Below are 16,010 nucleotides of genomic sequence, written 5' to 3'. Positions count from 1 at the left end.
AAATATAGCAGATAACTAAAACTAATGCTTATTCCGGTGTATTTTATATTTATAAAATATTTGCTATATTTGAGTATTTTATTGGAATATAAATTTGCAATATTTGAAGACTCAAACCCAACTTTTTTGCTTTTAATTAATATTTTTTTCATTGAACTAATAAAGCAATGAAGCATAACAACACATTTAGGAAAAACTTTGAATAAACGTTTTGGACTAACCTTGACGGTTTAAGCGCCTCAGTGGTCTAGCAGGTAAGAGTCTCCCATCGATTCTGATTTGATGGTTTATTAGCCAGTCTGCTCCTCCACAGAGTCCAGTTTCAGATCACGATGTAATGTGAATCCTCTCACGTTCCAAGGCAATCCATTATTTTCCTCATCACTCGATTCTGTAGTACCTGATTGCACTTGTAGTTCGATTTGGCAGCAATCGCCCAAATCTGCCATATTGGGACTATGCAATCATCATATACGACTCTCATAGCTCCAAGATATGTTTTACTTCTTTTGTTAAACCTTTGGCTACAGTTCTTAGTGACAGCTTCTAATTATGGGGCAAGAGTGAGTCTCTTGTCAAGGACTATACCGATATATTTCACATGGATTGTCAGGATCACGCCTTCGAAGCGAATAGAGTTTAATGAAAATGGATGGCGGGTATTTCACAGTCGAGTACACTCGACTTTCTTAGTTGTACTTTTTTAAAAATGTTCCATGTTTTTGAAAATTTTTATTAATTAAGCGAAGAATTCGTACAAACCAATAATATAACATAACACATAAGAAAACATATTAACATATAAGTCTGGCCCCATAACTCACAATGTGGAATTAATCTTTGTTTTAATTTAATTTCTTTAAATTGGTAGTCTGTAGATTCGCTAAAATGTTTTTTATTCAAAATTTATAAATTTATGTAATCAACTTGTATTCTGCTAACTCGATAAAAACAGGTTTGGTGGCGAAATTTATAAATTTGTGTAATTAATGTTTATTCTGTTGTGGCACCTTAACAAGTCATACATAAAAATAAAGAAAAGTAACATTTTATTTTAATATTTGTTAATAATAAGTAATAAATAATAATATTAAGTAAAAATTAATCATTTATTTATTAATTTTCTTTATGAATATCCTTTGTATGGATGATAAATTCTACGCTCAGGTTGCGGTATATTCAATGTAGTGTATGATTGATAAATTGTACCTTCAGATTGGGGTATACTCAATGGAACGCCGCAGCTGCCTATAGATTGCACTTGCTTTATAAGCTGCGCAGCTTAAAGAAAAGATCAGAGCATACTTTGCGGCTGGCACTTAAAATGCACAGCTGCCTCCCTAAGGGCAGAAGCATTGTAAATTGGACAAATGGCAACTGGCAACTGGCAACTGGCAAATGCAAAAGCAAAAGCAAAGGCTAACCGCACAATGCACAAACAAGCTGCCAAATATAATTAAATATTTTATCGCATAAAAGTGTACGGAAAAGTGCCAAAATGAAACGACAACAAGAAAATGAGCAGCCGGCATGCGTTCGCTCCACCATGCCCTTCCCCCCCCCCCTGCCCTTTCACCATTCCCATCACACAGGAAAAGGATAGTCGGCTAAGAGGTGAAGGAGGGAAGGGGATTCAGGTAGAGGCCGTTCTCCTAATGCATTTAGACCTGACATTGTTGTCGTTTCATCCACATAGTCTTTGTGCGTGTCTCTCTCTCTCTCTCTCTCTCTCTCTCTCTCTCTCAATGTGTGTGTGTGTCTTCGCTTAGCACATGTTCCACAAACAATACGCCCGCAGCTCAACCGACTCACAGCCCCTTTTTGGCAGCACCACCTGACCTCCCTTCCCCCCACCACACACATTGCCATTGCCCCCAGTTGCATTTCTTTGGTCTTTAGGTTTTTTAGATGAAATCATTTTTTGGCCTGCAGTAGCTCCAACAACAACAACAACAACAACAATAAATACAACAAGGCCAACGTTCCATTGTTCGGACATTCTCTGCTCCCCTTCTCCTTCTCCCTCTCCTTCTTCTTGTTTCGACAATTTCCATATGAATTTTAATTATAATTTTTCTATGTTCATTTTCATGAAAACAATCAAAAATGACTTTTGTGCCGCAGCAACAGCAACAGCAGCCTCAAACGCTGCCACCTTTCATAGCAAAGTGCTTCGTAGTTTCCAGTGGGAGGAAGAGGGGGGACTTGGGTACGCTTAGGATCGGTTAGAAGTACGGGGAATGGGGGGAACTGTTGTAGTTGTAGTTGTATGAGACCCGCTGCAAATTGTCACTGGCATTTATGGCCGCCGGGCCAACCAGTCAACAGTTGCACATGTCTGCAAGAGTTTTGTTTGAAGTTCCATAATTCGCAGTAGTCCAAATACGCTTCCACCGCGAGCTAATTAAATGACGTGTAACGAGTAAGATGGTAAAGTTCAGAATGTATTTAAGAATGGTATAAAATGGTTTAATCAACTTGTTTTAAAATGTCACTAGTTGTACAGAATAGTAGCGAGCGCATAGAAGTGTAGGAACGAGTAAATAGTAACGAGTAACTAGGAACGAGTCACTAGTAACGAATAAAAATTATTCATGTTGAAATTTAATGTTGCGAGAAGAACAAAATAATGATTGTTGAGTAATTTGAAGTTACAAAATTTTCAGTAGTCTAAATACGCTTCCACCGCGAGCCAATTAAATGACGAGTAACGAGTGCGAAGGATAATCTCAGAATGTATTTGAAAATTTTATAAAATTGCTCAAAGTACTGTTTTAAAATACTCGTTGTGAGAAATAGTTGTAAGCGTATAGAAGCATAGTAACAAGTAACGAGTAAAGATAATTCTGGTTGAGATTCAAAGAATAAAAGAACCATGGATGAGTAGTCAGAAGTTCCATAATTCGCAGTAGTCCAAATACGCTTCCACCGCGAGCTAAGTAACGAGAGCGAAGGTAAATCTTAGAATATATTTGAAAATTTTATAAAATGTTTTGAGCGTACTGTTTTAAACTATCACTCGTACAAAATAGTAGCGAACGCATAGAAGCACTGTAACAATTAACTCGTAGCGAGTAACTTGTACTGAGTAAAAATTATTCGTGTTAAATTTCAAAGTAACGAGTAGAACAAAATAACGATTCTTGTAGCAAAAATTAGCGTTAAAATATTAGCACATAAATACAAATTAAGTAACGAGTGGAAAATATATTTAATATATAGATAACAACATTAGCAAGAAAAAATAACAACTAACGAGTAAATAACAACTAATAGTAAATTTGATCTTTCAAATCGTTTTCTGGAAACGTATCGAAAATAAGCAATGAGCAGCGAGTGAGCAAAGGATTAACACCAATGAAAGTTATAGTATAATCTATCACATCTGAAGTACATTGTCAAAGAATGGACAACCAAAGTAGAGTATTAAATAAAATAAGCTAAGTACTAACAAATAAAAGCGAAATTTATATTTATATATTTTTAATTTTCACCAAAATGAAGTACAACAAAGTGACTTATGCAGCTAATAGACTCGTCGCAAATGGAATGCGAAAGGTGCAAAAACAAATTATATGCCGACATAAAAAGTAACACAAAAGCAAACAGCGACATAAACAAGTTAACTGAGCGGCGCTTGTTGTGCCTCTCGTTGTTGTTGTTGTTGTTGTTTTTGTACCTGTTGTTGTTTCCTTACTCTTTGTATCCGCTGCTGATGCTGTTGTTGTTGTTGCTATTGGTGCTGGCATTGTATGCACGTTAGCGGGCAGCTTCAGCTTCCGTTTCCGTCCGTGGCCGAAAAACAATCCACCCATATGACAACTGTCGCTGTCACTGGATCTGGGATTTGGGATCTGGCCCAGAACCATCTCTGTCTCTGTCTCCATTTCCATTTCCATTTCCATTTTCATTTCCATTCTCACACCATGCAACTACCATAGTTTTGAATGCGCCGCAAGGTGGCGCACATGTGCCGTCTGTTTTTGAGATTTGCACCTGAGTTTCGAGCTCCTTTTGGCCCCCAGGCTCTGTGTACCCAACCCTTCCACCTCGCCACGTCCAGCGTCCATTGCGAACCGTTGTCATTATGCATTCTGATGACATTTCGCCGCTGTCTTTTGTGCGAGCTTATTTTTGTAGCGGCTAATTAAGAGCCAGCCAACTAGCTATGGAAATTCTATACAGCATATTATTAGTACACAGGTTGCCAAAGTGTGCACGTCTGGAAGGGGGAAACAGAGAGAGAGCGAGAGAGAAAGAACTAGAGAGAGGGGAAGGAATAAGCTTCACATGTTTTGAAGTATATTTTTCTTTGTCTTTCATGAGTTGTCTTTGCAACTCTTTAACTAATATTCGTAAATGGTAACTTGATTTTACTCCAATAATAGAATTTGATAAAAGATCGAAACATTATATTATATATATGTTACATACATATATTTCAACATAGGATTGTTCTCTTGAATTCTACACAGAAAATGAAGCGTTGTAAAATCAAAAATAAAATCTTGAATCGTAATTATATGATGAGCGAAGAAGAAAAATTCTTTAAAAAAGATCAAAACTCTACAAAAATTCTAGTTTGAAATTGCTTGAAATTCAAGATTATATTCGTGTTTCAAAAATGGAAAAATTTCAACATTGAAGCAAGAAGCAAAATCTTAAATCAAAATGAACAGCTCTAGAATAATTCCAAATTGAAATAAGATTGATTTTCGCTCAAATTGGAAGAAGAAACATTCTCAATTGAAGAATGCATTTAACATATAATTCAGCAAAAGAAAAATTCAAAAACTGAACCGAATAAACTGAACTGAACTGAACTGAATAAAAAATGCAAACGTTCCAAAATGTAGATTGTTAAATTTGAGAGCTTTCAGAATTTACGAACGATAATTTGAATCTAAAAACCATGAATGATGATCGAAGTCTTATTTTCAGAATGAAGAATTCCTATTCAAGATTTTTATTAAGATCGAAAAGTTATGAACACAAGATTTGCAATAAAGTTATCATGTAATTATTTTCTCTGTATAGAATAAAATTAGATTTCATTTTTAAAATAAGATATTTGATTTTGAATCTTGTTTTATAACTTTTTTTTAACTTAAATTCTTGATTCAAGAGATGTTTTCAAAACCAAGACTTGCAATCTACTTTGGAAGCTCCTTTTACCAACATTTTTCCATATCATTGTTTAAATTGCAGTTTTACAATAAATACTCATATGTATGTATATGCTCAGGAAAATGGTTAAATTTATTAAAGTGCATGCACAGGACAGATTAAAAAGGATTCAGAAATTACAAATAGATTAGATTCCGCAATCATTTACAGTGTTCGTGATCAGTATCGCCATCGTCTAACTCTGTTTTTTATGCGGCTCTGCCACAGTCGCACTTTAGAATGTTCACAGCATTCTGATGGTTGAAATATAGAAATGTTTTCATATGATAGTTTAAAGTGTTTAATGTCTCTTACCGCAACGAAAATCTGGCAAGTAGTTAGAGCAAAACTGCTAAGGCCCCAAACGTTCTTTATAAAAGATTTTTGAATCAATTCTTGGCAGATTGAATCCTTCAACTTGTTCAGTTCGTTGGTATCACAAGACTGATATAAAAAAAAATAAAATATTAAAATACTGAACACATTCGATTAACTTGTCTTAAACTTGCCTTTGGTTTCACGGTTGTTGATGTTGTGCTTGCTGCTGAGGTTGAATCATCAGCGGATGCGCAAGCCACGACCAGGACGAGGCCAAGGAGAATCAAGGTTGAGAACTTCATCGTAGTACAATAGTTGGTAGTAACTGAAACGCTTGTTTTCACACTGAATGTCCAAAGGAATTGGAGTGCATTATATACTCGCAAAGATCGTGTTTCAGTGTAATTGAGCTCGCTGATAAGAGAAGGCAGCGTCGTGAGCTTAGGCTTTTTCGTTACTAATAAATTTATTTTTATAATTTTCATGATTAGAGAAATTGAGTATTGATTGCGTGAAACCCAAAACTATCTAAAATGAATAATTGTTAAAATATTGAAAGTTATTCTAATCATGAATTACTGAATTTCCAATTAAATGGCTTTTTGTCGAATACTTTATTACTGGACTAGAGTATGGCATCTGAGAAGTAATTCCGCAAACATTTGTCAGCTCATTAACAATTCAATTTGCTGCATAAACGGGCCTAAACCTACTTAAACAAATGTGACTGAGAAGGAGATGCGAAATGAGTACAAACGAATAGTTTGTTGAGTTGAATTGAGTTTAGTAGTTGGACTAACCACACATGGAAAACAGTAAATATTCAATTAACAGCACAAGCTCAACTAAAGCCGAACCCTTTTTGTGCCCTCAAAGAGACACACCTTTACCCCTTCTCCCAATTTTTGGCCAGGCAAAAGTTTCAGTACATCTATTTTTTAGTTGTCTTCTTTTTTTTTTGTGGTCTAATTTAGTGTATAGTTTGCTTTGATTTGGCAAGGGTTCAGGGTCGGGTTCCATCACTGCGGGCATTTTTCTAATTACATAGAAAATGCTGCTTTGAAGCCGAAAAACTACGTACATAAATAATTTTTGGAATTGTATTTTATTTAATTTAAAACATATATTTGCTAAGCTACCGAAGGAACATTTTTGGCCCGACACACAGAAGATGCTGTTGCTGCCCCTCTGCTACTCTACTGCTCTCCTCTGATTCACGTTGTCGTCTCGTGGAGCGCCCTCAGTTTCTCCTTCCCCTTGCCTTTGCCCTTACCCTTCTGCTGCTGATGCTGTTGCTGATGCTTCCCCGCCGGCAGTTGGCTGCGACGATTGCGACGTCGTTCGAGCCAGCGTCGCACAAAGGGCGTCAGCAGCCGTGGGTCGACCGCATCCACATCGGACTCACGCAGCAGCAGACTGACGACCAGGGCCACAACAATCGTCACCAGGGCGCCGAACAGTGTAAAGTACAGATACGAGATGCGATACAGTTGAAAAGATGATGCCGAGGCGGGACTGGAAAATAGCAAAAATAAAATTAAAATGAAATTAAGAAAGTTACAGTTGAGTGTGCTCAACTGAGAAATACTCGATACGCAAAGCAAAACAATGCGGTATTATTCTTAAATTTATCAAATAGGTATATTGAAGAATGTTATGAAATCAAACCATTTTTATATAGCATACCAAATATACCAAAAATACTAAAATATACTGAATTATAAAATATTCCACATTAGTACATTAAAAAAAAACTAAAATCAAACTGGCTACTTATTTTCAATAAAAGCAAAACAGTGCCGTATTATTCGTACTAAAAATATACAGAATGACATATTGGGTATATCAACAAATTATAACATGTAAAATATACTATAGAATATAAAATGTACTAGGTTATAGCTCAATCTTATTATTACCAACGTTTTAAAATATGTATACTAATTTAGTATATTGAAAAGAAAATGCTAAAATCAAACTCATTTTCAATAATATCAAACCACTTTAGTATTAATCTTATAATTTACCAAATAAATATACCGAATATACCGAAAAATACTAAATTATACAGAATCGGTATAGTATTGCACGTCAAATTTATACCAGACTATAATAACCAAATCGTATTATTATCAAATTATGAAATATACCAAATTAGTATATGAAAAATACTAATATCAAACCGGCTGCTCACTTTCAATAAAAGTAAAACTGTGCAGTATTATTCTTAAAATATACCAAATCAATATACCAAAAAAAAATACTACAATACACACATAGTTTCTGAGTTCGAGGTGTTCACCCGGACATACGTACAGACTTTATCGGGTCGCAGATGACTCCTTCTGTCTTTTAACTACATTTCCCGTACCCTTCTACCCAATGGATTAGCGGGTATAAAAATTGCAACAAGTGGATAACTTACGTGGTGCTGGCGCCATCTAACGGCAGGCTGCTGAACTCGCCGGGCACGCCAGCGAAGGTGTAATTGCAGCCCAGAGTCGAGTACGGCTTACGCTGATACACGATATCGCCAGTGACGAGATCATGCTGAGCACTAATGCACATCCAGGTCATGACCAGCAGAGAGGTGAAGCCGCCGAGCAGAGCGCCCTTGGAGTTCACCCAGGGCAGCATGACGCCGGCGGTGAAGATGCCCAACAGCGGTCCGTTGGCCACCGAGGTGAGCGTGATGGTCAGCTGCAGGACAGCGCCCAGCTTCTCCACGACGAACACGAGCGCCACAAAGATGATGCCGAAGAGCACGACAACGCTGCGCATCACAAACGCCGTTTGGGCCTCGCTGAGTGGCTTGCGGCGGAAGGTCTTCACGAAATCCTCGAGCACCACAGCGGACAGGGAGTTGAGACCCGTGGAGAGCGAGGAGAGTGCTGCACTGAAAACACCAGCCACAAAGACACCCGGCAATCCCGGATACGCGCCTAGCGTCTCCATGACGAGCAGCGGCAACAGTTGATCGTTGCGCTGCGCCAGCTTCGTCTCCAGCGGATCGCAGTCGGCGTAGGTGGCATAGATCAGCAGCCCGGCATAGCCGCAGATGGCGAGAAAGGTCAGCACGCCGGCTATGAATGTCCAGATGGCAATGCGAGCGTGTCGCAGCGTTGGCAGCGATAGATAGCGCTGAATCATGTTCTGGCTGATCGCATTCGATTTGAGCCAATGCGCCACGCCTCCGAGCACCAGCGAATAGAAGGTGTAACGCTCGGTGAGATCCGGATTGAAGTTGGGCGTCTCGATGCGTTGCGTTTGCTTGGCCCGTTCCCACACCACACTCGGACCCCCAATGTCGAGCGTTCCCTTGATCAGCACCAGCGCCATCGCCCCGAACATGATCAGTGTCTGGATGACATCGGTCCAGACCACAGCCTTCAGTCCACCGATGCAGGTGTAGAAGATGCACACCACGCACACGCACGGCGTCACAATGTGTATGTTCACGCCCGTTGCCTGGTTGAATGCTATCGCCGGCACGTAGATCACAATGGGCAGCCACAAAAGCTGGAGAGTGAGGCAGACCGATCAGGGAAATATGTAAATGCAAAGCAGAAGACAGACTGTGAGATATCCGATAACCATTGAGAATAAAAGCTAAACAGTATGGTATTGCTTTTCAAATATACCGAATTATTATACTAAAATACTAAAAATATACCAAAAAATGTATTTGGTATATTAATATAGTTCAAAATATACCAGATTGCCAGCCAAAGTAACGACGACTATAAAACCGTAGATGCAATTGATAAACTAAATGAATTCGCTGACTTCATATACATATATAATATAACATATTTTTAAATGAAATATATTTTCATAACTCATATAGATATTATGTTAAATTAATGTTGAAAGTCAAAAGTAAACTTGACAGTAGGAAAACAATTCAGACTGTCATTTAAGTGGAAAAATAAGATTTATAAATAAGATATATGACAACATTTACGTATATTTTTTTCGGCTTTGACAATTATAGATGTTATATACATATCTAAACGTGTTTAGATTAGTAATTTGTTTGTCTAAAGAAACTTAAAATAAAAAGATTTTGTTTTATTATTATGACATAGTTATGAGTTATTTATCCAAATCTTGTTTTGAATGTTAATGATTTTATTCTAGTTTTTCGAACGTTATTTTGTATAATAACGAAATAAAACAAGTAAGAAAGCTACAGTCGAGTGCACTCGACTGTGAGATACCCGCTACCCATTTTGAATAAAAGAAATATATTTTGCGATAATTTTCTCAAAATATACCGAATATACTGCAAAAATACTAAAAATATACCAAATAGTATATTTGGTATATTGATATAGTACCGCATTCAAAATATACCATAGACGGCACAATATACCAGATTGTCATCTAAAGCAACAACCCTAGTAAGTAGACGTGTTTGCCCATACAAAAGTATTTCTTTAATAACTTCGACAATTTTCATCTGATCGCAACCAAATTTTCAGGAATCATAACGACTATAGTTATTATTATATATACCAAAATTCGCAACTCTAACTTTAAAATTACGCTTGTTATTCGATTTTTTTGATTTTCGGGGTCGGAAGTGGGCGTGGCAAAAATTTGAAACAAACTTGATCTGCGTGCAAACATAACAAATGCTGTCGAAAATTATAGCTCTATCTCTTATAGTCTCTGAGATCTAGGTGTTCATACGGACGGACGGACAGACACACAGACACAGACACACAGACGGACAGACGGACAGACGGACATGGCTAGATCGTCTCGGCTGTTAACGCTGATCAAGAATATATATACTTTATAGGGTCGGAGATGCCTCCTTCTACCTGTTACATACATTTCCTGCCGGCACAAAGTTATAATACCCTTCTACCCTATGGGTAGCGGGTATAAAAATCCGTTTACCTTGAAATTTGTTATGTAAGGTTGTGCCAAATTGCTTTGGAATTAATTTTTTTTATTATATGATTATAATAAATTTTACAATTCTTTTATAAGCTATTCTACTATTATTTTGACAAAATGCAGAACTACATTTTTTAGTAAGAAGAATAAAAATAGTAAGAAAGCCACAGTCTAGTGTTGAGCAACGCCAAAACAATGCGGTATTATTGTAAAATATATACCAACTTGATATACCGAAAAAAACATTAAACTATGCACAAAATTATGTTTAGTATATCAATATGATATTACTTTCAAAATATACCAGAAACATTTATGTAGAAACCGTTTTCTTTTTCGGCATAAACTTATTTCTTACAACTAAATGTTCGTGACAAATAATATACAAGAATACTCAAAATTTTAGACTTACCGATGCCATAATGAACATCACGGAGCCAAAGAGACGCAGACTGCGGTTGTAGCGTTGCTCCAAATACTAATTCAAAAAAGGGCAATATAGTATTAAAAAAATACTGAATAAAGATCGTAAACAACAATATACCTTGTAGGTGGATATCAGATTGAGGTCATGGAAAACGGGTAGAAAAATATAGAACATGCAGAGTCCCATCAGGATAAGGGATCCCATGATGTACATATACTGAGCACCATATAGATAGACTTCCGTTGGTGTGCCCAAAAGTGTGATGCCCGAGATGAAGCTGTCGAGTGGAAGAGTGGAGGGGGAAATTAAATAAGCATACAAATTACGACACATACATCTATGAATTGTATCTATAGTATACTACGCTAGAGAGATTGCCCAAGATTGAATTTGTCACTTGACCTTCACTTCTGGGGCTTGTCGTGTGTCAGTCCGTCGTCTGGAAACTCTTTGGGGAGATCAAAGTGCGTTTTATGCAATTCAATTAGCCAATCATCATTTGGGAGGCGTTCAAATTGCCCGCTTACAGAGCTTTTCCTGCATTTGTGCGGGGCACGAATTCATGAATCTATTTGATTTTGTGCGTTGATAGGCACAGTTTTGTAGCTCTGACTGTGACTGTGACTGAGACTGAGACTGAGACTGAGACTGTGTCTCGCAGCTGGACTGACTAAAAATAACACTTTATGAGCAGACATAACTGGCAGTAAGTGGAGCAGCCTCTTGGTTCTATGTTCTCTGTTCCCGGACATGCAAAGGTTGACACAACAAAGATAATCGACTGCAACTTACAAGATAGAAAAAGAGAGTAGAAACTCAATAGTACTGGAAAGAACTTTACATCAATTCTAGTCTAAGTCCAACTCTTTCTATCTGAAGTGAACTGGTCAAAATACAATATGAAGAGCAATTAGAAAGAATTTAAGATGTTTGCCTTTACATTAACTCCAATCTAAATCTACCTCTATCTGAAGTGAACTGGTTGAAATACTTGAAGATTGAGTTGCTTTAAAATGAAGAAGAATTAGAAAGAATTCAATATGTCTAAATCTAACTATATTTATCTGAAGTGAACTGCCTGAAAATTGAGCTGCTTCAAAATAAGGAAGAATTAAAAAGAATTGAAGATGTTTGACTTTACACTCTAAACTAAATCTAAAGTGAACTGGTTAGAATACTTGACGATTCAGTTGCTTCAAAGTGAAGAAGGATTTCTTTTTATTACCCATTATTAAATGCGAACAGAAATTCGTAAATTTCCAACGAATTTTAAGCAGCAGTCATAAATTAATTAAGCATTGAAGACGAACAGACTTACCTCGCTATAAGTGACATGGTAATGGGAAAGATCTTCATTTTCCTGCCGCCCACCAGATATGAGGCAGCACTCTTGGCCGCCTCCTCGGGATCGCCATGCTTCAGTTGCTTCGACTCGCGTCGCAGTTGAAGGCAAAAGTGGATGCCGATGATGGCACAAATTGCGAGCATGAGGCAGAAGACGACATAGTCGGGCCAGCCGAAGCTTTGCAGACTCGTTCTCAGCTCATCCACATGCATGTTCTTCTTTTCTTGAACAAAGGACACAACACAGAACACAAAAAAAAAACAAAGAATGAATGAAGAGAGGTGATCAAACGATTCGCGAGTGATTCAAGCACAGACACACGAATGATTCCCGGACTCCGTTGGCTGCACGTTCACAGCTGCACGCATCAGATTTGACTGAACTGAGAAGCAAGACACATCTGTGTATGCCACATGTGGCATCTTTTGCTCTGTCTTCTGTCTTCTGTCTTCGCTGGCTTCGGCTCAGCCTCTCTAACGGATGAGACTGAACGAGCGAGCTGCCCAAACTAACTGTGTTTTTGTTTTTTTTGTTTTTCGTTTTATTATTTGATTCTCACTTTGATTTAGATTTAGATTTGTTTTAACATTCGCATTGCGAGAGACACTAGAGCTCGTGTCTCTATTATTATTATTAATGATATTATATGTGGCACTTGCCACTCGCCACTCGCAAATACCCTGCTCAACGGGTTAAACAGTGTTGCATGTGCGTAACCAACGAGCGAACAAAACATTATTTACATTATTCGATTAAATTGAACACCATCTCAATGTTTTACTTTTGAATGAAATATTATATCGATATACCAAATATATATCTCGGCATATTTTAGTATTTTTTTTTTATATATTGTCGCAATATAGGTTGTATATAAGAAACGTACACTATAAATACAATTTGAACGTAATATATTGATTGGTAATCAATTCTTTAGGGTAGAAGGCAGGAAATGTGTGTAACAGATGAAAGGAGTATACATATATATTCTTGTTCAGCATCCGTCAGTCAGTCTGAGAGTAGCGATAATAACTACAGTTGTTATGATTCTTGATCATTTGACTACGATCAAATAAAAATTGTAGAAGGCAATTAAGTATATTTTGTACTTTATTGCATAATTTGAATCTAATTTTATGTAGTTATAACAAACATAGCTGTCGGTATATTTTAATATTTTTATAATTACTAGTCATAGGGTAGATGGGTATTCTAACTTTGTAACAAGCAGATGGAGCCATCTCTGACCCCATAAAGTATATATATTTTTGATCCGCGTCAACAGACGAGACGATTTAGCCATGTCCGTCTGTCCGTCTGTCTGTCTGTTCTCTTGGACACCTAGGTCTCAGAGACTATAAGAGATTATCTTTGCGCTCAGATCAAGTGGGTTTCAAAATTTTTCCCCCGCCCACTTCCACCCGCAAAAATCGATAAGAATCGAAAATTAAGCGTAATTTTAAAGTAAGAGTTTTTGGTTATTACAGATCAGATAAAAATTATACAAGTTATTCAAGAAATCCTTTTGTATGGGGAAAAATGCCTACTTACGAGGGGTCTAGTCTTGTTTTGGCTCACTCTAAGGTATATTTGTAGCACTATATGAATATACCAAATCTAGCATTTGGTATATTTCGAGTATTTTTGTTACACTGTATTGAATTATAATGCTCACTTTCATTATGAAGTAATCAGATTAATATACTACCTTTGATAATATCTTTTTTTAGGATTTGAAATCGCAAAAATATAGTTTTCCTTACAAATATATTATTTTGAACATATTAAAAAAACAATCGTACAAATTAATTGCTTCAAGAAGCTAGCTTGAAGTATAGTTCATTAATATTATCAATAATGATTTTTTTCTTGAATTATTGAGTCATTTCAATTATCGACTCCCATGGCGCGCTTTATCTTTAATAGGAATCGTGTTCAATAAGCTTCAGCACGCTTTCATTATCGGCAATCCAGGTACAATTTTCGAGTATATAATGCACTCCAATTCCTTTGAACATTCAGTGTGAAAACAAGCGTTTCAGTTACTACCAACTATTGTACTACGATGAAGTTCTCAACCTTGATTCTCCTTGGCCTCGTCCTGGTCGTGGCTTGCGCATCCGCTGATGATTCAACCACAGCAGCAAGCACAACATCAACCTCCCCGGAACCAAATGCAAGTCTAAGACAAGTTAATCCAATGTGTTCAGTCCGTTTAAGTAATCAGTTCTTAATTTCAGACGTGTTATTCAACAGCTAACCAAGCAAAGGAGTTCATTTGCAAAGACTTTCTTCCATCTTGGTCTATCATAAAAGTACCATACAAAGAAATTTGTGATTTTGTCATTGGCGTAAGAGATTTCAGCAATTCTTGACTAATGGTAATTACATGCATAAATATATTTGCACTTTCAGTCAATCACAAGTAATCTGAAGTGTCTCTGTGGTCTTGCCGCATAAAACGGAATGAGAAATGGCGACAGCGATGGCGATACTGATCACGAACACTGTAAATGATTGCGGAATCTAATCTATTTGTAATTTCTGAATCCTTTTTAATCTTTCTTGTGCATGCACTTTAATAAATTTAACCATTTTCCTGAGCATATAAGAATTTGACTAGTTATTGAGCTGTTAGATGTTGAATGCAGAAACTTCAATTTGTATTAGCTCATTGTGAAAATAAATAAATATGTTTTTAACAATGTTAACTCCGAATCCATCTGAAATACCTCATATCTAAAAGATCTCCGTAACGTTTCAAGGCAACCAGGATCCAGGATGTTGCTGACTTTTGCCAAAATACATTCACACATTCACTCAGGCGACTTCTGAGATGAAGAGAACTCATATCATATGCTCCCCTCTCTCTCTCTAAGACCTATGTCATTGTGAAAATATAATTATGTATTAAACAATTCAAATTTTTGTATGTTATGGATGCAGGGTATTCAGTAGTTCATCATTCTGACTTGACAACCTCTCACTTGCTTCTCTTTCTGATTTGCTGAACATCAATTCAGAGGCGACAACAGCTGATAGCTCCAAGTTCGCGTCGCTGTTTACATTGTGGATCATCCACCTGCCCCTCAAAATTTCCACAAATTGAAGAACTTGACGCAAATTGGCTTTGCCTTAGATAAACACAGTGTCATCTTGGGTTCGTCTTCGTTTTCTTTTCTTTTTTTCTTGTCGTTTTGTTTCGTTTTCGATATTCTAAGCTTGTCAAAGTGCACCTCAAAAAGGGGGTTTCTTTATTTTATTTGGGGTGCCGAACTGTAGTTTGGTTGCGTAAATTAACTTGATTAGATTTAGTGAGCAATTTCAGCACCGAGCACTGAGCACTGAGAATAACTCAGTCCGATTCCGAGTTCAGCATATCAGCAGCATGTAGGGCGATGTGTGTGTGTGTGTGTGTGTGTGTGTGTGTGTGAGAGACAGACGCACTCTGTGATCGTGCCAGATATAGCTAGCGTAATTTGTTAGTTATCAGTTAGGATTAAAGTTAATTTGCTGAAATTTGTGAACACTCTGTGTCTCTTTGTCTCTTTCGTTTGACTGCGACTTATAAAAAGAATGTGCCAATTTTAGATTACTCTCGTTTTTGTTTGTTTGAGAGTGCTCGGCGAATTAATCAACTTATCTAGATTTCAAATAAAACTGCGTTTTCGTTTCAACTCTTATAATTATGAGTTTACACAATGCTACTCATAAAATCAATCCATTTTGAGAATGTGTATTCAGAATAACATTTATAGTATGTTCTACATACTTTATTACACAAAAAAAAAGATGCTATTAGTATTTAGTTTCGAGAACACTCTAAGACTGCTAAACATAGGGTCT

The 16,010-nt window shown here is 37.0% G+C and overlaps 1 protein-coding gene across 1 annotated transcript; it reads right to left on the bottom strand.

Annotated features, from left to right (window-relative positions):
- Positions 1–6,569: 6,569 nt before the first annotated feature.
- Positions 6,570–12,599, bottom strand: LOC132796575 (sodium-coupled monocarboxylate transporter 1). Its single transcript, XM_060807795.1, has 5 exons — positions 12,138–12,599; positions 10,937–11,096; positions 10,805–10,870; positions 7,910–9,003; positions 6,570–6,999 (listed from the first exon to the last, which is right to left on the bottom strand). The coding sequence occupies exons 1-5, from the start codon at positions 12,374–12,376 to the stop codon at positions 6,699–6,701; spliced, it is 1,860 nt and encodes a 619-aa protein (XP_060663778.1). The 5' UTR covers positions 12,377–12,599; the 3' UTR covers positions 6,570–6,698.
- Positions 12,600–16,010: the final 3,411 nt, after the last annotated feature.

Source organism: Drosophila nasuta, chromosome X (assembly GCF_023558535.2).
Source record: "Drosophila nasuta strain 15112-1781.00 chromosome X, ASM2355853v1, whole genome shotgun sequence".
Lineage (NCBI taxonomy): Eukaryota > Metazoa > Arthropoda > Insecta > Diptera > Drosophilidae > Drosophila > Drosophila nasuta.
This window is presented reverse-complemented; position numbering and strand designations above follow the sequence as displayed.

What these genes read in the sequence shown, in the direction of transcription:
- LOC132796575 (XM_060807795.1), bottom strand. Translation starts at nt 12,376, where the DNA reads ATGCATGTGGATGAGCTGAGAACGAGTCTGCAAAGCTTCGGCTGGCCC. An exon ending in TGATGTTCATTATGGCATCG is followed by an intron (nt 9,004 to 10,804) that starts GTAAGTCTAAAA and finishes CTCACTCTCCAG; the next exon opens with CTTTTGTGGCTGCCCATTGT. An exon ending in TTAGATGGCGCCAGCACCAC is followed by an intron (nt 7,000 to 7,909) that starts GTAAGTTATCCA and finishes GCTATTTTCCAG; the next exon opens with TCCCGCCTCGGCATCATCTT.